Raw genomic sequence first — 23,180 nt, 5'->3', positions numbered from 1 at the left:
GCACGGATGGCGCCAATGAAGAAACACTAACCGGACCCCGGGCAGATTACTGGTAACCTGGGGGTTAGATAGATGTTTCCCTCGAGGGGTTAGACCCTGAGAAGATGGTTCTTCTGATAACCTGCAAAACAGACACCGTGAGCTTGTCACTGAGAAGGGGGGGTTCCTCCTTGTGACCACCCTCCGGCGTGAGAATCAGACTAGATTGCTCTTTAAATATAAGTGTATATTAAGAGATTGCTAGAGCAGATATCAGGTATAATATGATGATATATGATAAGATGTGATGGTCATACCATTTGTGGTATTTATAGCCGAAGGTAGGTTTCCAAGGAGGTGTGGCCGGCTGCAACAGTGTTCCTGTTCCACCAACAGTGGCCTACGCACGTGCCCTGCTGGTAGTTGGTGGGTAGGCAGCGGCTGATAGTGACCAGGCCTGCTGTGTACTATTCCTTTTCCACCAACTGCCGGCTACGCACGTGGTATGGCAGTAGTTGGTGAGTAGGCAGCGGCTAATAGTGACACAGTACATGAGCATGCTGCTCGCCATACTGTTGTCAATAAGCTGTCATATCTTTAGTCAGATCTTTTTCCATACCTCGTCAGGTACAGTACAGAAGATCTTCCTGTATCGTACGGACTGGCTTATTTGGGCGGGAGTATTCCCCCTCCCGCCCTTGTGCGGGATTGTTCCCGGCTTTGCTCATTCCTTCAGGTGACACTGAGTGATTGAGAGCTAAGTGCCTTGTGCGTGTAGCCTTGCTGCGCGGGTGGCCTTCCCTGATGGCTTGTATCCGAAGCTGCGGGAACAGGCGGAGTCCTTCACCATCGGGAGGCATTTCCTGCGGGAACAGCTTGCGTACTGCGCGTAAGGACGTCACGTCTCTGAGCATGGTTGGTCCTGCGGATCCAGTTGGTTTCTGCGCAGACGTCCCTCTTCAAGGTGAGTCTTGTGGGTCCAACTGGGCTCTGCTGGGACCTACCTCTTCAATGACTCAACGGGTGAATGAGTATTGGCTTGAGTTATACGAGTCGGTTTAGTTCAACCTGAGTTTAAACAATCTCTTCCAATCTTATTTTTATCGTGTTTCTAATCACTAGCTATTTAAACTTGTTTATATCACCAAAATCAACATTTAATTTATTAAAATAAAAATACAAAAAAAGAAAAATAATAATCAAATTTCAACAGTATAAAAGTTGGCCTTGAAATTAAAAACCTTTTACTCGGTTTTTAGTCATACTATATATCCTTCATTTCACACTTAGATCACCAACCCACACCTTCTATAAATCCACCTAATATTCTCCTCTTTCAAACTTATAGCATTCAATCCACACACTCATTTTCAACAAGTTATGATCATCTCTTCATCACAAATTCAACATGGAAAAATCTAAACAATCGATCACCTGTCCGATTCACGACCTGGCTCGCTCTCGATTATTCGTGTCTGGCTTTTACTGTTGGGGCTGGGAATTCCTTACTGCTCTCATGCTATTTAGCCATTAAATCACCCTTGATTATATTATATTAAACGCTCTAACCTTTTTTTATTATAAACTTTAGAGATTAGTTACTTTGCACAAATTAGTTAGTTGTAACGAAAAATGGTGCAACGGTCTTCTCCTGCGCCGTTTTTGGTGAAGACTTATCAGTTGGTGGATGATCCAAAGACGGATGGGGTGATTTCGTGGAACGATGATGGTAACGGGTTTGTGGTTTGGAAGACTGCTGAATTTGCTAAGGATTTGCTCCCTAATTCGTTCAAGCATAACAATTTCTCTAGTTTTGTTCGCCAGCTTAATACTTACGTAAGTTCTCTCTTCGAATATACACACGTAACAAATACTAAATAGTTATAATAACTATAGTTAAATAAGTATATATGCATAGTCTTGGTCAAATATTATAGAAGGAAAGGTATTTAACTATAGAGGTGACTAAATAATGTTTTTATGTATCATGTAAAAAGAATATATCCAGTTGTTTGGCTGGTATGTATTACGTTTTACTTAAAATTGATTGTGTATTAAATTATTTAGAGAGATTCATTTGACAGATACCATTAAAGACAACATATTTTTTGTTTTTCCCTAATTAATATATATTCTGTCAACAATTTTTTTCACAATTTTGTTTTTGATTTAACATTTAGCATTATGCCATTATTAGTCAATGCATCCATATATATTAATATATTTATATATATAATATTGATAATAATGGTTAAACATAATGGGTGTGAAAGTTTGATTTTACGAAACATACTTTATTTTATTGTTATCTTTTCTTGTTATACTAACAATAAAAATGCATAACGTGTTTGATGTGCATATATTGTTTTCTATTTATGCCATCTGTTTGCTTTTGGGTTAAGAAAAGTAAACAGTGCATGTTTTTGACTTAGTGGCCGGTTCATAATTTGTTTAATGTTTCTCTTTTTATTTCTCTCATATTTGTTTCTTAAGTAGTCATGGGTTTATATTTCTATCCAAATCTATAACCGAAATTTTATTTATTTATATTTACTTAACTGGATTTGGTTATAAACTTTTGGTAAACTGCTCACTTTGAATATGAATAAATATAATTAAACTAATAAAATATATTACGACTTAAATAATATAAACCTTCAAGAGCACGTGATGTTATCATTTATTTTGAACAACCAACAAACTGTATTTATATTAACCACCAAAATAACACTAAGAAGGTGCTAGATATTCCAGAAGCCACCTCTTTATCCCGTTGGATAGATGTACGGTGTGTCTACATCTCACCCTCCCCAGACCCTACTTATAGCTTTGCTGTTGGTGAGACTTAACTGGGTATGATTGATTAATTGATGAAGGTGCTAAATATAAGTTACACCATATTCACCAAACATAAACAAGATCAACCACTAATGTCCATCCTTTACACTCTTACAAATAACTGAAATTAAACACATTCCATCTTTCTCACGTTAGCCCCGACCATTTTGTTAAATTTTTACCCACAAAAAACTCAATGACTTGACCTCTCCCATTGTACTTCTTGCGCATTCAAAGACCAACACGATATTGTCTTAGGTGGTTAATGGTTCCCCTCCAAGAGGATTTTCTTTAAATGATTTTACACTTGACTAACAATTTGCAGTTTATCTAGTATTCTGATTTCATTAGCATATCACACACAAAATTTAAAAATATAAAAATTGGTCCTAATGTCTATTTGGAATTTTGGTTATTCAACAAATCATACACAATCATATGCATTGATAAAATAAGGAAAGAAAACTTCATACACCATCACGGATCTTCACGCACAATTTTTCGCATATACGGTTTGAATGACTATACGGGTCTTACAGGACCTGAGATGTGTCAGGCCTATACGAGCAATTGAAGATCTTTACGGCTTGTATAGGGATAGGGATATATGAGTCGTATAGGCTGAAAAAGCTATTTTTTGTGTCCTATACAAATAATGTGTGGCAAGTACGACTTATATAGCCCTATACAAATCGTATAAGCATGTACATTTAGCATGGAGGTGGTTTATGAAGATCAGCTCCACGTCAACTTTTATATCAGTATTTTAGTAGTAATTTTCATGGGGCATTTATGTCATTTGGTAGGGCTTCCACAAAACTCTACCGGACAAATGGGAGTTCGCCAACGACTCCTTCAAACGCGGTCAACACAACCTTCTAGTCAACATCCACCGCCGGAAAACCGTGACGTCATCTAAACCAAAGCCTGACGTCAGCAACCGAACCGTCGGTTCACGTTCCGGTTCCGGTTCCGGCTACGACCTCGGCTCTAGTTCAACCTCCTCGCCGGAATCCAAAACTCCGGCTACCGTTACGGCGGAGCAAATCGAAAACTTGTCCGGCGAGAACGAGAAGCTGAAGAGAGAGAAGAGTATTCTCACAGCGGAGCTAGCTCAGGCGAAGAAGCAGTGTGACGAGCTGGTGGCATACCTGACGGAGCACGTTAACGTCTCGCCGGAGCAAATCCGGCGGGTTGTTAACGGTGGTGTGGTGGTTGGTGAGACGGTTACGGTTGGTGAGACTGACGTCATGGATGACGTCGTGGATGGAGAGTGTTTTAGGTTGTTTGGGGTGGTTTTGAAAGATGGGAAAAGAAGGAGGGGGTGTTTTGACAAAAGTGAAAGTTCAGGGGGTGAAGTGAAAAAGATGAAAGGTGAGAGTGACGTCGGCAGTGACGTGGGAATATTCCATGGGAGAGTAGGTTATATTCGATAAATGAATAAAAGTTATATCTTTTGGGCTTTGTTTTTTTTTTTTTTATCATTTTATTATTATGTGTCTTTTATGTTTGATTAGGTGAACAACAACTAAGTTGTAATATAAACGTTTTCATCATTTTTATTGTTATAGTAAATTTTAAAATTTTTAGTCGTAGCTCAGTCACTTCTTTTAGGAGAGGTACTCGGTTCGAGGCCTGGTGCTTACGTCGAGGAGGTTAGGGGGTTATCGTTAGAGATAAACTCAAAGTAGACGTTGAAAAACAAATGTATGATTATGACCTAATGAAAATATGTGTTTGAAATGAAAAGAGAAGTGTTTACACCAGAATGGAAGACAGATGAACTGATGAAGCAACAAGATGTGTCACTACTAAGTAAGATCAATAGACTCAAGTGCAAGGAAACAAAGTATCAAACGCATGTTGGTTTGCTTTACTTGAAACGACTTTTAAAAGCAGCTTGACCCATTGTCAAACTACTACTTCCCAAGGCCATAAGAAAAGAAACCTTTGTTAAATTTACACACGTGTGTTTACTCTCATCTATCTAAAGACCAAAACGTTAGGCTTAGCCAGTTTGAGCGTTAACCTTCTTTCTAACGGGTTGATCAAGAAATTCATGAGAACACTCTATAATGTATTGCATGCTCTTCAAAAGAGTTCAAACACGCCTTATGACAAAAAAGATTGTTTTATAACCCAAAAAACATTTAAATGATTTTTTGATTTATGCATGTCATTCTTGCACATGACCCATGCTAATCTTCTCCATAAGTTCCCGTACTTCCAATATTATCGTTCCATTGGTATTGAATATTGATAGGTTTTAGTGAGAGATTTTATAGAAAAGTTGGTGACGTTAGTGAATTCCAAAATGTTAGGAATCAGTCAATCTAAGTCGGTTTACCGTAATTGACTTTCAATCTTTCATAACCTATCCATTGTTATTATAACAAAAATCGGTTGATGATATTAAGTCTTCTTTTGGAATCACCTAGGAAAAAAAGAAAGATGTTTAAAAAAAAAATACTTAAAAACCAATTTGACAAATTATACATACAGATAAGATACCAATTCAATGATGCATCAAACAAATCAAAGACTTAATTTTTGTAAAAAGAAATAAACTATTATTTTTGGAGCAATCATGGCAATCATGCGATGCATACGATTGGAGCCAAATAGATCAATGACCGTCGATGAATTCAAAGCGTGGTTACGCACCTATGACGACAACCATGATGGTCGTATCAGCCAAGAAGAGTTCAAAGAGGCGCTTCATGGTCTTAGAATATGGTTTGGGAGTTGGAAAGCTAAAAAAGCGATGGAATCAACTAATTCCAATCACAGTGGCACCATCGACAGCGCCACAGAAATGGAGAAGTTGGTGAAGTTTGCGCAAAAGCACTTGCATATGAGGATATATGAATCATGAAAGGTCTAGTTGGGTTGTTTTCTTGTTAGTTTGATATTTATTGGAGATGAAGCCTTAATGTATTTCACTATTTTGTGTGCTTTTTATTGAGAGTAATGTGTATGTTTCTTATGCATTATTTAAAGATCGTCTTTAACCCATGATAGTATTTGTCGTCCGTCTTCAGATCTGTCATTTGTTAAAAAGATCTTTAAAATGAATGTATAAAGATATAAAATTACTCTTTTACGTATATTTGAGATAAGAGTAAATACTCATCAATAATTTCTTGTAACTGTAATACTCTTGCATACGTTCATAATTGTATGAAATTGTTTATATCTGCGTAGAGATGCATATAGCTGTATCAATATCCATAATAAAGATATTTAAGGATGTAATTATGTAAATACTATTTATATTTGCATATTATTTAATCTCAATCAATAACGAGCCTATAACATCTAAAACTTTTCAAAACGTTGCCACGTAAAAAAAAGTATATTAATTTTAATTATAATTACTCCAACAAAAGATCAGGCTACAGAAAAATAACTTTTACTGTAAGGTTACTATTCTGTGACATAATCCAGAGAATTACAATGATCGAGATTCGTATCGCCTAGAACCAATAATTTGGTCATTATTCCCCCTAACCTTTCCTTTGACATATGACATAAAGAGAGGAACAAATACCCTCATCACTAATGCAAAGTTGCAAACACCACTTGCTGGATTACAATAACTGATGATTATGAATCTATAAAAGATGTACAAATATTTTAAACAATAATATTTAAATCACTATTATGAACACTTAAAATGATATCTAAGGGATTTGTTAACACTTAATTCAAAGTCATTTAGAAAGAACAATGAGATTATCTAATTTTTTGATGGATTGAAATACGGTTTGTGTCTTGAAACCGTCATTTAGCTCTATTATCTCAAGTTCTTTCGTTTTAGAAAATGTAACGCTACATACCAAGGTGTATCAGTGTATGCACAAATTCATTTTTTGTACCAGAAACTGAGTCATGTCAAATAATGTGATATAGTTTATAGCTGAATGCAAATAAAACTAACACATCAAAAGAATTTTCCGTTAAAGAAAGGCCAAAATAACATATATAAAACAAATCGAAAAAAAAAATTTAGACAAAGAAGTGCATATGGTTCTTACAAACCGATTCTAAAACTAAAAGCTTACGAGCTAAACTTAAAAAAAAAACAATGACTGCCATTTCACGTTGTTTAGGCTAACTGACCCAACGAACGAACTCAGCCAGTTTAAGTTACCGTTTTTCAAAACTGCAATTAGCGTTTAGCGACTGACCTATATTTTCATCAAAACACGATGGAAGTATGGAACCAATAAAGTTACACAAAAAATCAATTCATACATATTTACCTTATTATCATTTTATGAATTAAACATTCACACAATAAAACATAAACAAATACACAAAACCACTATCAAACAAAACAAGTTAAAAGTCATGAAAAGAAATTAACTTCTAAAATTGTACAAAAGCTTTCCTACTTCACTAGTCACTACCATAACAATAAATAAAAACATTCAACATAACTCAAACATACATAAAAACAAAACAAAACAAAACAAAGCTTTCAACTTCTACCATGGTACATTAACCTCTTCTTCAAACTTCACTTCAAATCTCTTCACCTTCTTTTTCAACCCGTTAACGACATCCCGCGTCTTTCTCGAAGCTTCCTTCAGTTTCTTTAACTCGTCTTCATACCTTTTAATCTCGCCTTCGACACGTTCGTGTTCCTTCTTAGCCTCCACATACGTTTCCACATCCGACCTACTTCCGAACTCAGATACGAGGTTTGAAAGTTTAGCAATCTTGTCTATTAAAAATCTGACTTTCATTCCCAATGAAGCAAACGACTTTAGGGAATTATCCCATACATCGAAGTCTTCCTTCGTCGTCGTGAGCTTGGAGTTTCTTATCTCGTTTGCGATCTTGACGGTTTCGCCGATCATACCTGCAACTAACTTGTGATATAAGTTATCTGGAAGGTTGTCATGGAGGAGCTCTTTTCTATCCATGCAGAGTTTGAAGTAACTCATTTGGACATCTTCTGGAAGCTCGGAGTCAATGCACACGCCTTTGACCGTTATGTGAAAGTCTTTGAAGGATTCCAGGTCTTGAAGTGGAAGGTCGGGCTCGGAGGGTCTAAAACCTTCTAGAACCTCGGAACCGATCTCTTCGCTATTGTTTCCGGATGGTGCCATGTTGCCGATGATTTGTGATGCTGGAGTCAACAATTTGTGCTTTTTGCGGACCATGGTTACTGAGCGTTTTCCACGCTTGGATTTTGGAGATGGCGTATTGGTTTCTATGTGAATAAAAAAATAAAAAAATTATATATTACAAAAAAGTTATTAATAAAATAATATTAACTTTGAGATTGTAAAACCAAACGAATGTTTAACTTTTACCGAACAAAAGATCGAACACGAACAACTAAACAAGTGAGGTTTTCTTGTTCGTGTTTGTTTGTTAAGAAAATGACCGTGTTCGCTTATGCTTGTTGGTTAACAATATAAACAAACGGTTCATAAACGTAATTGAACATAGATGAATGGGCATAGCTGAGCTAAAACCAACTAAAAGTAAATGTGATCAACAATGTATGGGGTCAAGAAGATTATTAATACAATAAAACTAGACTAACTGTAACGGGCCTAAAAACTTAAAACAAATATATTAACAAAATAACGTAAACTTAAATAACCATAAGCTAACAAACCTAAACGAGGATAAATGAACGAACATTCACTAATATAAATGAATAAACGAACCATGTGTTTATGTTTGTTTGTTTAACTACTTGAACAAAAAAAATTGTTCATGTTCGTTCGTTTTTAAATAAACAAACATAAAGCAAACTTCCCAACACTACACAATATGGAAAAAAAGTTATTATAGTCATAGCTCCAGCTGAAACAAACCTGGAGTCGTTAGTTCAGTTTGCGCCTCTGAATTTAAACGGGCAATAACATCATCTGCATTCTTCCAATCATTCGCCCTAACTATATAAACCTACAAATCACAAAAAAGAAAAAAACAAATTACACATGTATGCTAATAAAGTAATGGTAACATTGATAATTATATATAACCATTTGTTTTTGTTAATCATGTACCTTAAATTTGTGAGATTCGATTAAAGAGAAGACAATAGCATCGCCATCAAGCAAGTTATTCCGAACTGCAAACTTTTTCCATCCGGCACTAAGCGCGCACTTGTCAGCAATGTATTTGACGGAATGAATCTCACCATTTTCATCTTCTATCTCCATTTCACTATCGGTTTTTGGTAAATTTAACCTCCCAAACCACTGTGGAAAACCCTGTATCCAAATAAACGCATTATTTTTGCACATGTCAGCAAGTTCATGCTCATTTATTTAACTTAAACAGAACAAACAATAGAACTCGAACAATAAACAAACAGAGTTTTCTTGTTCATGTTCGTTCATTACAAAAACAAATATGTTTGTGTTCGTTCATTAATAGTATAAACAAACATTTCGGGAATGTAAAGGAACGAACATAACTAAGCGAACACCAATAAAAGTAAACATGAACATATATGATTTAGGCCTAAAAGTTTATTAAGACTAGACTAAATTATAATGGGCCTAAAAAGTTTAGAAGACCGTGCACGTAAACATAAACAAACATTCTAACGAACATAATGAGCGTAAACTAACAAAGATAAAACAAACATAAATGAACAAACGAGACACCGCATGTTAGTTCGTTTAACTAAATGACCAAACAACAGACTGCAAGTTGTTGAGAATACAATGATATTACCATCCAATATCCAGTGTCACTTTGTCCTCTGACCATCTTTGAATAGTTTGGATGCTCGGGTCCTAAGTTTAACTGAATCTCCTCAGCTTTGACCAAGGCAGGCGGTTTTGGTTTTGCATTTTTGGTTGCAGAGTTTCCTTTTGGAGAGCTGCATATCAACCAAAGGCCATCACTTTCAACTTTCAAGACTCTTTTTTAAGAGCATCTAAACGAACTGAATGAACACAAATGAAGCTTGTTTGTTTCGTTGATTTAAATTCAACCAGACAAATAAACGAACAAATACACATAAACAGACATATTTTCTTGCTCATGTTCGTTCGTTAAGAAAATAAGCAAGTTAGTGTTTGCTTATGCTTGTTTGTTAATATTCTAAACAAACGGTTAACAAAAATATATATAATAATGAACAAACATAAAGAAACAAGACTTGTTTATGTCCGTTCATTTAACTTTAAGCAGACGGACGAACAACACGAACGCCTAAACAAACATATTTTCTTGCTCACGTTCGTTCGTTAAGAAAATAAACATGTTTTTGTTCGTTATGTCCATTCCTTATATTCTAAACAAATGGTTGATGAACACAAATATACATAAATGATAATAATTGAACATAAAGAAAACACAGATTAAAAGTGAATGTGAATATCCAAATTTAAGACTAAATATATCTTTCATTGCATCCAACATTTCGAAAGTAAACAAGGATATCTAAACAAAGATTTTGAAACATGAAAATTAAACTAACTTTAAATTAATACTAGTAACAGATAAATGTTAATTACTACTGATACATTCAAACATATATGAATGAGCATAAACGAACGTTATATGAACAAGCATAAACAAATGTAACTTAACAAGCAGAACATGCATTCATGTCCATTCATTTAATCAAATCAACAAACATTTGTGTTCATGCTCATTCGTTTATCACATGAACGAACATAATCAACTTCCCAGTCCAAAGTACACCAAACGCCCAGTTCATTTACAAGCCTACCTTTTTAAATGATATTAGTAATAGAGAAATTTTAATTAATATTCAAACAAACAAGCAAGCATATATGAAAAATTAAAATCAAACATATATGAACAAACAAAAACAATCGTAAATCAATAGACATGCAAACACATAAACATAATTTAGCAAACAAAACATGTGTACATGTTCGTTTGTTTATTAAATGATCAAACTTCCCAGTTGACAAACAGTTCACCAAATGTTCGGTTCGTTTACATCCTACTTTTTAAACAAAACAAAGACAAGAAACAAGCCATAAAAGCAAACAAACAAAAACTGACCTCAAAGACTTGCTAGAAGAATCTTGCCCTTCCTGTTAACAAATTAGCAACATGTAAGCTCAACTCAAACTATTGTTCTAGCTGAAAAAAATAAAAAAATAAAAAAACCCTAAACGTAGAAAGTACTAATTTAAAAAAAACGGCAACTTTCTTGTGTTTTAGGCTACCGTACTCCCCAAATTTGGAGAGCCCCATCGCCCCCCTCTAGCCAGACTGTGTTGTGTTAACCGGGCCTACGCAGGCTTCAGAGTTTGGCTTGGGCGTTTCCCCGGGAAACCATACCACCGACTGTCACTTGACAGTCGTTGTGCCGTCACAAAAGCAAAACTTGTTGGCGTAACACGTTAAGCAAATTAAGCAAATTTTCAATAACAGATTAGCAACATGTAAGCTCAATCCAAACTATTGTTCTAATTAAACAATACAAAAAAAAAACCTAAACTTAGAAAGTATTATTTTTTGTTTAGAACGGCAACTTTTTTGTGTATTAGGCTACCGCACTCCCCAAATTTGGAGAGCCCCGTTGCCCCACTCTGGCCAGACTACCATGTTATCTTAACTGGGCCCACACTAGCTTTAGAGTTTGGTTTGGACGTTCCTGGGAAACCAAACTGCTGGCAGACTCTTTGGTGTAACATGTTAAGCAAATTAAGCAATTTTTCATTAACAAAGTAAGCTAATTATAACAATATTCTGTAACAGAATAATAATAATAATAATAATAATAATAATAATAATAATAATAATAATAATCAAGGAGAATACTTACAGTGTTTTGTTCCGAAAGCGGAGTCGGCTTCTCGACAACGTCATCGAAATCTCCGTATCTCACCGGCTTCGATTTCTTCCGTTTTCCCTAACAATATCAATATCAATAATAATAATAATAATAATAATAATAATAATAATAATAATCAGTCAATCGAATTCACATAAAATAACAATAATAATAATAATTAGTTACCAGAGAAGAGGTTAACGGAGACAGAGGAGATGGTAGTGATGAATTAGGGTTAGAACTATTATTATTATTATTATTATTGGATCGAATCAATTGAGAAATAGTGAAATCTGCAGGTGGTGGATTGTTAGGGCTTTGGTGTGGTATGAGGAATAAATCAGTGTTTTGTGGTTCCGGTGGCGGTGGTTGATTGGATTCTCCGGCGAGTGGTGCTGCAGCTGCTGCCATGGCGACCAAGGGTTTTGAAGAGAGCGGTAAAATGTGTGTGCAGAGAAGATGAATGCGCAATTTCAAAATATATGGATAGACACGTGTGGTTGTTATTATTACTGAGCTGGTGTGACGACGAAACAACACGAATTTGATAGTTGTATAGTTTATGGTTAGTCGAAATTAAACGAGACAGCTTGGCTAGACTTGAGCTCGCGTTTGAAGTTAAACGAGTCGAGTTTGCATCAAATCGAGTTTTTTAGGTCGTTTTTTTTTATTACGGACCTGTGGTGGCGACGTAGCGATGCGAATTTGATCGGTGTATGGTTTTTGATTAGTTGAGTCAGGGTGGGTTTAAGCTAAAGGTCGAAATTAAATGAGGTAGCTTGGGCTGTGATCGGTTATAAAAATGAGCCAATATGGTTCAAGTTGTTTCAAATTGAGTTTTTTTAGATAGTTTTATTCAAGTTTTTATCAATTGAGCTACGAGCTGCGAGTTTTTTTTGAATAGCCCTATTAAAATTAAGTTAGAATAATAAATTCGTAAATGTCTATTAGCACGTGTTTAATTTCTGATTAAAACGAGATAAATTCAACTGGTGTCGGTTGAGTACGTTATGGTAGCGGTACTAATTATCCCCCAAAAAATACAAACAAATGACTTGGTTATCAAGATAGCAGGTTTAAGGAAAACGAGCTAATGAAGGATGTAGAGGGGCTCAAAAGGCGAAGCTAAATTGTTCAAATCAAAATAGATAAGGTTGACACTATTTGAGGAGGGAACTTGTGTAAGAAGACACGCTTATTTCCTAAAGGGAGCGTGGAGAACGAAGTAAGATGTGGTTATCATTCGACTCTCCAACATGTGAATACGTAACTAAAACTCCATCCATTCTCTATTACTACTACTCTTACTCTCTGTCAACAACTTATCACCAGACAAACCTCCACCGATTCTCGTGACGAAGACTGATTGCAGAAGGCTTCCTCTTGTGGTGAAACTAACGGTCTTTCTTTCTTAGCGGACATCTATGTTATCCAAATGAAGACCCTCCTGAGTACCACAATCGGACTCCCATTTACCTTGTAGCAATAATTTTTTTAAGTAACAACATGCATAAAAATATTAGTGCATAGTTAATCTACATATAACTCGTAAATCTCTATAGTTAAGATTATAAAAAAATAATAATATGTTTTTAGTGTTCTCTCTTAACATATTCAATTTTACACGGAGATGATTGGTTGTTGACGGCTTAGTTGTACCTACAATTTCTTTTTCGAGGTTAATAACCAACAATTTATGAAACTAGAAGCTTTTGCGCAATTTGCTTCTGACGTAGAATCAATTGACAACCGATGAATTCGTTCTTTACAATGGAATTAGCTTATATGATATCGAATTAACGTTGTATGTTTATATTAATTCAGTATTGTTGGCATATGCATACATGATACTTGTGAGCTATGATATGCATGAAAATATTACAAGAGTAATGACATGCATGGTTATTAGTATTTAATAACCATACTTCATGCTTGTGTTATCTTTAAATTTCTGCCATATATGTTGGGTTTAATTTCATGTCACATATGGTAAGACCTAGATATATCTAGTGAGCAAATTGTTGTTGGATATGAAAGCCAATGCAAGGAATAAAACGAATAAAAATGAATTCTTGCATGCTATTCATTGCTTTGAAGAAAATGAGAAGAAGAGTGAATACCAAAGTTTACAATGAGTACATGGTGGAATAAGGTTATATAGACAAGACAATGAGAATCTGTTGGTTTGTGCCAAAGAAGAGGATACTGGCAATGTTTAAAGACATTTGCCCTGATCCTTTTGTCAACGGACACCGTCATTTAACTGTGGAGCTCTCCTCTTATGCACCACAGTTACGTCTAAAACGTGTTGGTGGTATTTACGGATGTGACATTTCTTGTAAACTCTATATCTATCCTGTGGGACAAAATATAATTATGTGAGATTTGAATAAAGTGTCACGTATATTTTTTCTTACAAGTATCAATCACTCACCCCTCCTCGCGCTTATTTGAGGGTTTGCGATAATGGGGACTAGCAAATTTAATTGGCCAAATTGACGAATAACGGTTTCAAATTACGAACTATGATACATTAAAAGTGCTTGAACTCTAGAACACATAAAAATAGTTATCAAATTACATTTTGTGATTTTGAAAGTTATTAGGCGGTTTTGGGGGCTGAAATTGAATCAACAACGTTCATGAAAACATCTTAGGTAAATCTCAAATCATATCATACTGCTATGTGTCGTCCATGTAATAGATTCTTGGTTTAGAAATGACCCCCCTCAAATATTACCAACACGTGTTAGAGCTTAATAGTTAAGCATTAGGTTATCAATTGCCTGTGTACAATGATTAACAATTAACAATTACAGAACTTAAATTTATGAGATGAGTACATAAAGCAAAATATACAATTAACTATTTATTAGCTTGCAAGCTAGAATTGAGTTGAAAATATTTGATCCCGACTAAGGACTTACTTTTTGTGAGACAACTTTTTGAAGTTTGGTTAACTTTGTGTTGATTTGGCTATTATTTTCATATTAATACTTGTTCGTTTGTGTTCATTAAAAAATGTGCCCCCTACTTCGTTTGTGCCCGTTAGTGTTCATTGTTGCCCGTTTACAAAACTAATGAACAAACACGGACAAACAGGACCATCTCAATTCCTTCACGAACATATACACGAAATTACATTCGATACAATGTTTATGGACCTTCTGATTGTCCAACAAAGGTTAACAGATGAACACAAACAAGATCTCATCCAATTCGTTCAATTCGTTTACAACCCAAGGAAATACTAAGCCCTCTAACACAAAGTTGAAGTTAAGACAAAACTATACATCCGTTAAAAGTGTTAGTTACTTTTAAATAATCCCAACTATGCCATGTTTGCAAATAACAATTCCAAATTAACACTTGGCTTGTGTGTTCCCAACTAAAGATGTATATGTTTACAACGGGCCGCGACTAATAGAACTCTAATGTCGTTAGTTGCAGATCGCAAAAAAATAAACGTCTTTGGCTGGAAAACTCAATCTTTTTGACCGAAACCACTTTGTAACATTTGATCGGACATTTATGAACATTTTTCTAGTAAAAGCCCAGTTATTTAGGTCGCCGGAACCCTAAAACCGCCGTCAGCGTCAATTGGTGGTGCTTAAGTGATGGTCGTAATTGGTTGGCGGTGAGTTTTCTGGTAAAAAACCTTTTCCCGGCAACCCGCAACTAACGCTGTTAGAGTCCTGTTAGAAGTGCCACTAGCAAAATGTTAAGTTGGAATCCACGCTTTTATTAAAACGATCATTTGCATATTAAGGGGTGTTTGAGATTCCTTATTGTTAAACAATTCTAAACAACATTTTCACTTGAGTTATAATATGATCATAAGAAAAAAATTATTATTATGTGATTCCCGCGAATATACGGACGAAATACGGATAAGAGTCGGCGGAATAATAATAACATTAGCACCCATAAGACGATGGTAGGCGGCGGCGCGGCGACACTTCAGCCACGACTGATCTCATCGTTCGTCGGAAACTGTCGATCAACGCAACCCCTACATAACCTCTTTCGCTATAACCCAGGTAATTGAATTGAATTGAATTGAATTTTTTATCTTTAAAATTTTAAATACTTATTATGCACACCAAGTATTCGATGAAATGACTGGTTGTTTGATTTTGGACTTCTGTGACTTTACAAGATCACAATGAGCATATTTTGTTAATTACCCTATTGGGTAATAATAGAATCTGGTAGTTGAATTGGTTATCTTGAAGTATATGTTGTTATGCCCACCAAGTGTTTGATGAAAAGACTGCTTTTTGACTTATTAGATGCAGTACAAATATGTGAATTATAATAATAGACCATTGGACAACAAATCAATAACTTTGTAGTAATCTTATATAAACAAATTCTGGATACATTTCGTATAAAATCCTTCATTTTGGTGTGAATTCATGTTTACAGTAAGATACGTTTAACGAATAACCAAACATCCTTTATAGTATAAGTATCCTTCATTAAGCTCCTGCTCAAGTAGTTTTAATTATCAGGTGGGCTGCTAAATGCTAATATTATTAGCACTTAGCTAAACGCAGAAGCCCACTTCATATCCTTTCCTAAGCTCCACCCCCCACACCTTTTGCTGCGAACGGTACCTTGCGTTTGTTAACGTTTTTTTTCCTCCCTGGCCACCATACGATACCTGCTCATTCGGTGCTCACTCTTCTGTCCATTACACAGGTGTTGTTCAACCATTTTGCTGCATCCTTAGCCTCTATAGTATCACTAGATCAAATGGTTTTGGGTAATCTCGGCTCTTTCAATTGATTTTCTGTATTGTTTCTCTCAAAACTAACTAGCTGGCCGAATTCAGTTTCAGCATGTTAGGGAGATTTCGAGCCAAGCGGAGCTGACTCGTATAGTTTCGAGCTAGTGCTGGCTCTGATCGAATTCGGATAATGAACAGCTCTCTTCTAGAATATAAGTAACAATCCACAACCAATGCGACAATGCTTTACGGTTTAGATAATCAATACAACAAAAACACCATCTTCACCATCCGAATATGTGTACTTACAATATGTACGCAGTACGCCTATATAATCGTTCTTACAACAAATTTCCTCAAGATCTCAAATCAATATGAACTTGGTTTTAAAATGCGCACATTAGGAGCACGTTATCTTGCGTCACCTGATGCGGTGAATCAGCTTAGGCCAAATCTGCCTGTGGCTCGCTACTCACACAAAATTAGCTCGAAAAAGCTCGCGTAAATAAGCTTGAGCCAAATTGGTTTGCATGAATTTCGAGTCGAGTTTGAGACTTTGAGTTCGCTAAAGTAGTTTTAGTTTAAGTCATCTGCTAAAATTTGCCCAAATGATGTATACAAAACACAAATGAAACTAAGCAAGGGCGGCTACTGCCTGCAGTCCTCTACAGTTTCCCAGAAGTGACAACTTTATACTTTACGGGTCTACAGAAGTTTGGGCGGAATAGGTTGTGCAATACCGTTTCAAGCCGAGTCGAGTCTTGTATACAATCCTTTTTAGACATGACAAATGACAACAAGTTAACATGTCTAAACATCTAAACATATGTTTCCATACATGTTTTAAGGATGAAAGCGCCAGTTAATCCATCTATTTAACTTCATATATTCTAAGGTCAACAACATCTTTTTTCACTCAAACTTTAATGCGTCACATAGGAAGAACAAGAATGTTTAAAGAAATTATTTATTTAACCAATGCAAATTTATCTTGTTCATTGGTTTCATTGGTTTTGTCTATAAACATCTCTCCATGCTATTACAGGCCAAAAACATGTTTTGATGCGACAATCAAGACCGTTCACTGGAATAACAAATTTTTTATTCAATAAAAGGTATTATTTATCACATCATGTATTATTTATCACAAGCCTATTTTTGACTTCCAACCGTCAACTTTTACCTAATTTCTATTGAACTAGCAGAAACACAGATGAAATACAAAACAGCACACGCAAACGTTTAAAACCAGGAAAATTATCACCCCGCCGTCCTGTTCCTGATCACATATTAAAGCCTCCTTATGTGGCATCTAAGAAGCCACCTGGCATTGCAAGTGGACCCGAAGTGCATGATGAAAAGGGTATAGAATGTATGCGAGCTTCCGGTAAGCTCGCTGCACATGTTCTTCAGTATGCGGGTACATTAGTAAAGGTAATATTTGACTTTTATTATTCTTATTATGATTATTAATATTATTATTATTGTTGTTGTTGTTGTTATTATTATTATTATTAATAATATTATTATTTTTATTATTGTTGTTGTTATTATTATTATTATTATTAAACCTTTGTTCTGAACTGGCTAATGTATTGACAGCCAGGTGTCACCACAGATGCCATTGATCAAGAAGTTCACCAGATGATTATTGATAACGGAGCATATCCTTCGCCTCTCGGTTATGGTGGATTTCCCAAAAGTGTTTGCACTTCCGTTAACGAATGCATTTGTCACGGAATCCCTGATTCACGTGAACTTGAGGTTTGATTTGTTAATAACATTTACAACAAATTTCTCATCTTTTAGATATATAGCAAGTTTCACTCTTCGTCCTTATACCAAGGATATAGCATACATCATCCTTTATATATGCATTTTGTCACAGTTTTACTTTAACGTTTACAATTTTTTTCATTAAAAGAGAAAAATGACGAAAACGGTCTCACATGCAAGGCCTGTTATTGGACTTAACATGAAAGATTAATGCTTGTTAGCGGAAAGGACGTAGATTGTGACAAAATGTAAACATAAAATGCTGATTTCTGTTGTTTTTATAGTTTTAAGGACGGAAAGTGAAATATGCTATATATCTAAAATGTTCAAAGTGTAATTTGTTCTAACAATTTTTTAATTTTTAAATCACTCTTTTTTATCATCTCATTCATGACCGATACATTTTTTTTAATTTACAGGATGGTAATATTATCAACATAGATGTTACCGTTTATCTCAATGTATGTTCTTTTCATTTTCACATTCATTGTTTCAACATTTTAACAACAATCTGTAAACTTTTTATCATTGAGATTATGAGAATGTGGTGATTACTGGCACAGGGCTACCACGGTGACACGTCAGCAACATTTTTTTGTGGCGATGTCAGTGACGAGGCGAAAAAACTGGTCCAGGTATTGCTTCTATGAACATTCTTTTTCCTTTTTGCATTTTAGTAATAATATTTTTATATTTGCTACATTTAAAATTTAGGTAACTAAAGAAAGCCTATACAAAGCAATATCCATATGCGCACCGGGAGTCGAGCTGAACAAGATTGGCAAAATTATACAGTAAGAATATCTAACTTTCTTGTAAGCCCGGCAAAAGTGCGAAGAGGTCGAGTCGGGCCGAGCTGCTCGCGAGCTACTCGAGATCGGCTCGTTAAAAAGCTCGTTCGAGCCGAGCTTTATCGAGCCTGAGCTCGAGCTCAAGCCTAAAAATAAGTTTATTAAACGAGCCCGAGCCCGAGCTTTACTTATCGAGCTCGAACCGGCTCGCGAGCCTAAACGAGCCTGGCATTTATATATATATTTTTTTTAAAAATATATATTTAATAATTTTTAATTAATAAATATAATGTTATGAAAAAATAAATAAAAATAACTAAATAATATATATTCTTCTATACATAAAATTATAACGGAAAAAAATATATTAAATAATTATAGTTATATAAAAAAATAATTAATAAATAGTAAACGAGCCGAGCAGATGATGATAATATTCAACTTTTGTTTTCTAGTGCTCATGCAGATGAACATGGTTATGGTGTTGTGGAACAATTTGTGGGCCACGGGGTCGGGCGATTATTCCACAGTGATCCAGTTGTTCTACACTACAGTAAATTTTCGAAACTTTGTTTTCCTTAATATTATAACCTTAAACTTTCGAAAATTAGTAATTGTACGACGTTGGGGGTCTCTTTAGGGAACAATGAACGTGGACGTATGATGTTGAACCAGACATTCACCATAGGTATGTAATATGTTACATTGTTACCAACTTGTTTTCTTGACAACCTTAATTTTGACCAAATTCTTGTTGTAATGGTTTTGAGTTTGGTTTGGGCAGAACCGATGCTGACAATGGGTAGTATACACCCGAGAATGTGGGATGATAACTGGACGGTTGTCACTGAGGATGGGAGTTTATCGGCACAGTTTGAGCATACTATTTTGATAACCGAAAATGGTGCTGAGATTCTTACACAATGTTGATTGTGAACTACAGATTATTAAATGCCATTCTTTAGTGTTTAAAACTTCATGTGTTTTAGATTCTTGAAGAGATCATTGTATTTTTGCCAATTTGCACTTGTAATTTGTTAAAACAGTAAAAAAAATAGCACAAGGGAGTGAGAATAATAAATTAATAATATTCTATTATTATCTCGTCTTGATCTTTATCTTCTGAATTCAAGATTAACGTATTCAGATCTCGGTGTAACAAAAGTAAATATACAGTATATGATTAAGATCCTGCCGCGGCGTAACAAAAGTAAATATACAGTATATGATTAAGATCCTGCCGCGGCCCATCCAAACGACACAATTCACAAACCATTCTTTTAAGATCAAAGACATGTTCATGAATTATACCATTACAAATCAACTATGATTAATTGCATTAACCACAATCCACATGGCAACCATACATCACTACAAATGCATGATTAACTGTATTAATTAACCACCATCACATTTTAACTATTCATTAATACAAATCCCATGAACCCATATAATCTCTTAACTATATCATACCTCTTTCCCCCAACACAACATATTTAACTGATTTGCATAAATCATATCACATGACCAACTTTACAAGCATAACATTACTATATTTTACTTGTATAATAATCCCAACACTGAACCATGCCCAATTCCAGCATAACATAACATACATAAAATCACACATGAATAACATTGTTAGAACATAACATAATCCATGAACACGGATTATCTTCTCAATACTTACCCATATCCATCCTCATAACATAACTAAATAAAAGAACTAAAACAATAATATTATTTAAATACAAATCGTCTTAATTTATAAAATTTAACATAATTTTTGTATCTAGTTTGAATCCAATAGAGAGCAAAAATCTTGAGCAGTTGAAAGATAACAAAAAATAACAACCATGACATGCAGCCTGTTGTTTGGACGGTTTCCTCATTGACCACCACCGACACCAGCAGTGCCACCACTGGCCGTGGCAACACCACAACCTTTGACATGACTATTTTGCTTTGACTCAAATCCAGCCTAACCATAACTCATTTTGACCCATTGCTGAACCCAACCGACTTGCCTAATTTGCCAGGCTTAAATTATTCATTATATATACAAAAATAAAAATAAAAATTGAGCAGAATGAAGATCAAAGCATATCCGTCTTCTTAAAAATAGAGATAGTTGATCTTAATTATAAAAGTTATTTGTTAACAAACGAAAATAAAATTCAAGAAATAAAGATAATCTTGTTTTAAGCAATTTTCTGAACCGATTTTCTTTAAAGCAATTTGATTAGGGTGTTTCTTTTAATCATATACTTTACGGCTGGGTGCTGCTGGTGGTGGTGGTCATTAGTGATTAAACTTTGGCCAGAGACAACGCGTAGCATGACCGTTGATTCAATATTTCAAAAGTTTAGACTAAGTGGGATACTAATTATACAATAAACAACATTAAAAAAGAATCATTTGTTAATTGTTATCATGGTTCTATAAATATCTCCAAACACTAAGCAGTCTAAGCATCTTGCTTAATATCAAAGACCTATCTTTATATATATATCCAACACAAGTTTTGCATCATCCTGTTGCCGCAATGGCTCTAACAAAGCTAAGCCTAACTATTCTTATACTAACTCTAACCATTATTCACCTTGAAAGTGAGTATGTTGAAGGCAGGCAATTAAAACAAAGCCGAAATGGTGCACCGTATGCAAATAAAGCTCCACTAGCTAAACCTGTGGTACAGACAAAGCCAACACTTTCACGGACCGTGACTATGGTTAAGTTTCAGATGCAGCCACCACCACCGCTACATGGTGTTGAAGACTTTAGGTCAACGGCCCCGGGAAACAGCCATTCATAACTAGTGTAAACAGCAACTTATAATTTGTATGCATATATGGCTGATGGCTCATGTAATGTTATATTTGGTGTAAACTTTGATTTGTTTAGAATAATATAGTTCATCTATTATTCATCATATTATAAACTTATTGAGAAACTTCCCCACTGTTTTAAGAATATAAAACAATAGAACTGATTGCAAATATTTTACTATAAACTCATTCATAAGTACTTATTAATGTACATAACATGCATCAAACTCCAGAAATCATGCAAATATTTTTCTCCAGCAGAGTGGTAACAGTTAAAACTTAAAATCACCTTGACAATAAGAAAGCAACTAATATCGAACAAAAATGACTGAACAAGTGCATTGCAAGGGTGTCCATAAACTATAGCAGTGCCGGCTCAACGAATGTGGAGGCCTAAATCGAAACAAGATTTTGTGGCTTTTTTCTGACAATTGTTGAGAAAAAAAAGTACTTATTACAGGTTTTGAACTCATAACATATTCTTTAATAACAACCAACACTACCAACACAACAATACATTACTTTGAGTTTACTTTATCTATTATAATATATCTATATATAATATTTTTTTGGACTTGGAGGCCTTAATTAAGTGTGGGCCTAAAGCCCTAACTTGTTTTCGCTGTCCCACGAGCCACCCCTGAACTATAGTGATATTTAAAACCTGACGTGACAATGTGACATGACGCGGCGTTATGGATTATACAAAACAAATACGATGGTATTGCATTAGGTAAACTAAGAGCACTTGCACTTTTTGGGGTCAATGGATTTGCAACGAAGAGGCTCTAAGCATTACCGATGCCATTAACTAACATAGCACTGTCACGTACTCACGTGAGCTTTATAAATTACTACTATCTACGGAATACTGTCAGACCCTACCATAGCTTTGCTATTGATGAGATATACTGAGTACGATAATGATGATGATACTATCTATGGAATAGTGCATTTGTTGATCATACATTTTTAGCTGGGCTTATTACGTTAATATTTCATAACTAAATCATTTATTTGGATAGATATTACATAATTTAAAAACAATGAGAAAGTTTAAACTATAAAACATAAAATATCCAAACTGTAACAAAAATCTGAAATAAAACTTACAGGGCTTTGTTATATAGCAATACATACATATTAGAAAGTTCATTAACAGTTTTATTTTAAAACACTTATAAAACTGGCTGCAAATTATTTTTTATTAATGTACTAAATATAAACTACTTTAGTCTGCAACTTATAAACATGATTAACTAGACAAATTCAAATTAAGAAATATATCTCAATTAACAGCTATATATATGTACTTGAAACATCGTTACACTGCTGCAACGGGGTGTTTGTCATCTCCATCCTCAAGGGTGACCATTGCAGATGCTGTAAGGGTACATTTAGGAGTTACACTACAGTACAACGTACGGATCTTAAATATATAC

The 23,180-nt window shown here is 34.9% G+C and overlaps 3 protein-coding genes across 3 annotated transcripts; 2 read left to right on the top strand and 1 right to left on the bottom strand.

Annotated features, from left to right (window-relative positions):
• Nucleotides 1–1,197: 1,197 nt before the first annotated feature.
• Nucleotides 1,198–4,383, top strand: LOC143600853 (heat shock factor protein HSF24-like). Its single transcript, XM_077078410.1, has 2 exons — nucleotides 1,198–1,815; nucleotides 3,624–4,383. The coding sequence occupies exons 1-2, from the start codon at nucleotides 1,612–1,614 to the stop codon at nucleotides 4,251–4,253; spliced, it is 834 nt and encodes a 277-aa protein (XP_076934525.1). The 5' UTR covers nucleotides 1,198–1,611; the 3' UTR covers nucleotides 4,254–4,383.
• Nucleotides 4,384–7,162: 2,779 nt separating this feature from the next.
• Nucleotides 7,163–12,315, bottom strand: LOC143600856 (B3 domain-containing protein Os01g0234100-like). Its single transcript, XM_077078414.1, has 8 exons — nucleotides 12,290–12,315; nucleotides 11,798–12,128; nucleotides 11,603–11,689; nucleotides 10,834–10,865; nucleotides 9,526–9,673; nucleotides 8,850–9,056; nucleotides 8,655–8,745; nucleotides 7,163–8,038 (listed from the first exon to the last, which is right to left on the bottom strand). The coding sequence occupies exons 2-8, from the start codon at nucleotides 12,020–12,022 to the stop codon at nucleotides 7,308–7,310; spliced, it is 1,521 nt and encodes a 506-aa protein (XP_076934529.1). The 5' UTR covers nucleotides 12,023–12,128; nucleotides 12,290–12,315; the 3' UTR covers nucleotides 7,163–7,307.
• A 3,158-nt stretch (nucleotides 12,316–15,473) lies between these two features.
• Nucleotides 15,474–20,003, top strand: LOC143600852 (methionine aminopeptidase 1D, chloroplastic/mitochondrial-like). The gene is made up of 10 exons (XM_077078409.1): nucleotides 15,474–15,651; nucleotides 17,389–17,458; nucleotides 17,549–17,777; nucleotides 17,946–18,107; nucleotides 18,539–18,580; nucleotides 18,683–18,754; nucleotides 18,834–18,913; nucleotides 19,366–19,463; nucleotides 19,551–19,598; nucleotides 19,695–20,003. The coding sequence occupies exons 1-10, from the start codon at nucleotides 15,546–15,548 to the stop codon at nucleotides 19,838–19,840; spliced, it is 1,053 nt and encodes a 350-aa protein (XP_076934524.1). The 5' UTR covers nucleotides 15,474–15,545; the 3' UTR covers nucleotides 19,841–20,003.
• The last annotated feature ends 3,177 nt before the right edge of the window (nucleotides 20,004–23,180 follow it).

The sequence above is a fragment of the Bidens hawaiensis genome, unplaced genomic scaffold, assembly GCF_021521415.1.
Source record: "Bidens hawaiensis isolate Kalapana, Puna unplaced genomic scaffold, B.hawaiensis_p1.1 tig00054967_1, whole genome shotgun sequence".
Lineage (NCBI taxonomy): Eukaryota > Viridiplantae > Streptophyta > Magnoliopsida > Asterales > Asteraceae > Bidens > Bidens hawaiensis.
The sequence above is the reverse complement of the archived record's forward strand: the minus strand, read 5'-3'. Positions and strand labels throughout refer to the sequence as shown.

What these genes read in the sequence shown, in the direction of transcription:
- LOC143600852 (XM_077078409.1), top strand. Translation starts at nt 15,546, where the DNA reads ATGGTAGGCGGCGGCGCGGCGACACTTCAGCCACGACTGATCTCATCG. An exon ending in CTGATTCACGTGAACTTGAG is followed by an intron (nt 18,108 to 18,538) that starts GTTTGATTTGTT and finishes TTTAATTTACAG; the next exon opens with GATGGTAATATTATCAACAT. An exon ending in AAGATTGGCAAAATTATACA is followed by an intron (nt 18,914 to 19,365) that starts GTAAGAATATCT and finishes TTTGTTTTCTAG; the next exon opens with TGCTCATGCAGATGAACATG.
- LOC143600856 (XM_077078414.1), bottom strand. Translation starts at nt 12,022, where the DNA reads ATGGCAGCAGCTGCAGCACCACTCGCCGGAGAATCCAATCAACCACCG. An exon ending in CTCCGTTAACCTCTTCTCTG is followed by an intron (nt 11,690 to 11,797) that starts GTAACTAATTAT and finishes TGATATTGTTAG; the next exon opens with GGAAAACGGAAGAAATCGAA. An exon ending in TCTTCTAGCAAGTCTTTGAG is followed by an intron (nt 9,674 to 10,833) that starts GTCAGTTTTTGT and finishes GTTGATATGCAG; the next exon opens with CTCTCCAAAAGGAAACTCTG.
- LOC143600853 (XM_077078410.1), top strand. Translation starts at nt 1,612, where the DNA reads ATGGTGCAACGGTCTTCTCCTGCGCCGTTTTTGGTGAAGACTTATCAG. An exon ending in TTCGCCAGCTTAATACTTAC is followed by an intron (nt 1,816 to 3,623) that starts GTAAGTTCTCTC and finishes GTCATTTGGTAG; the next exon opens with GGCTTCCACAAAACTCTACC.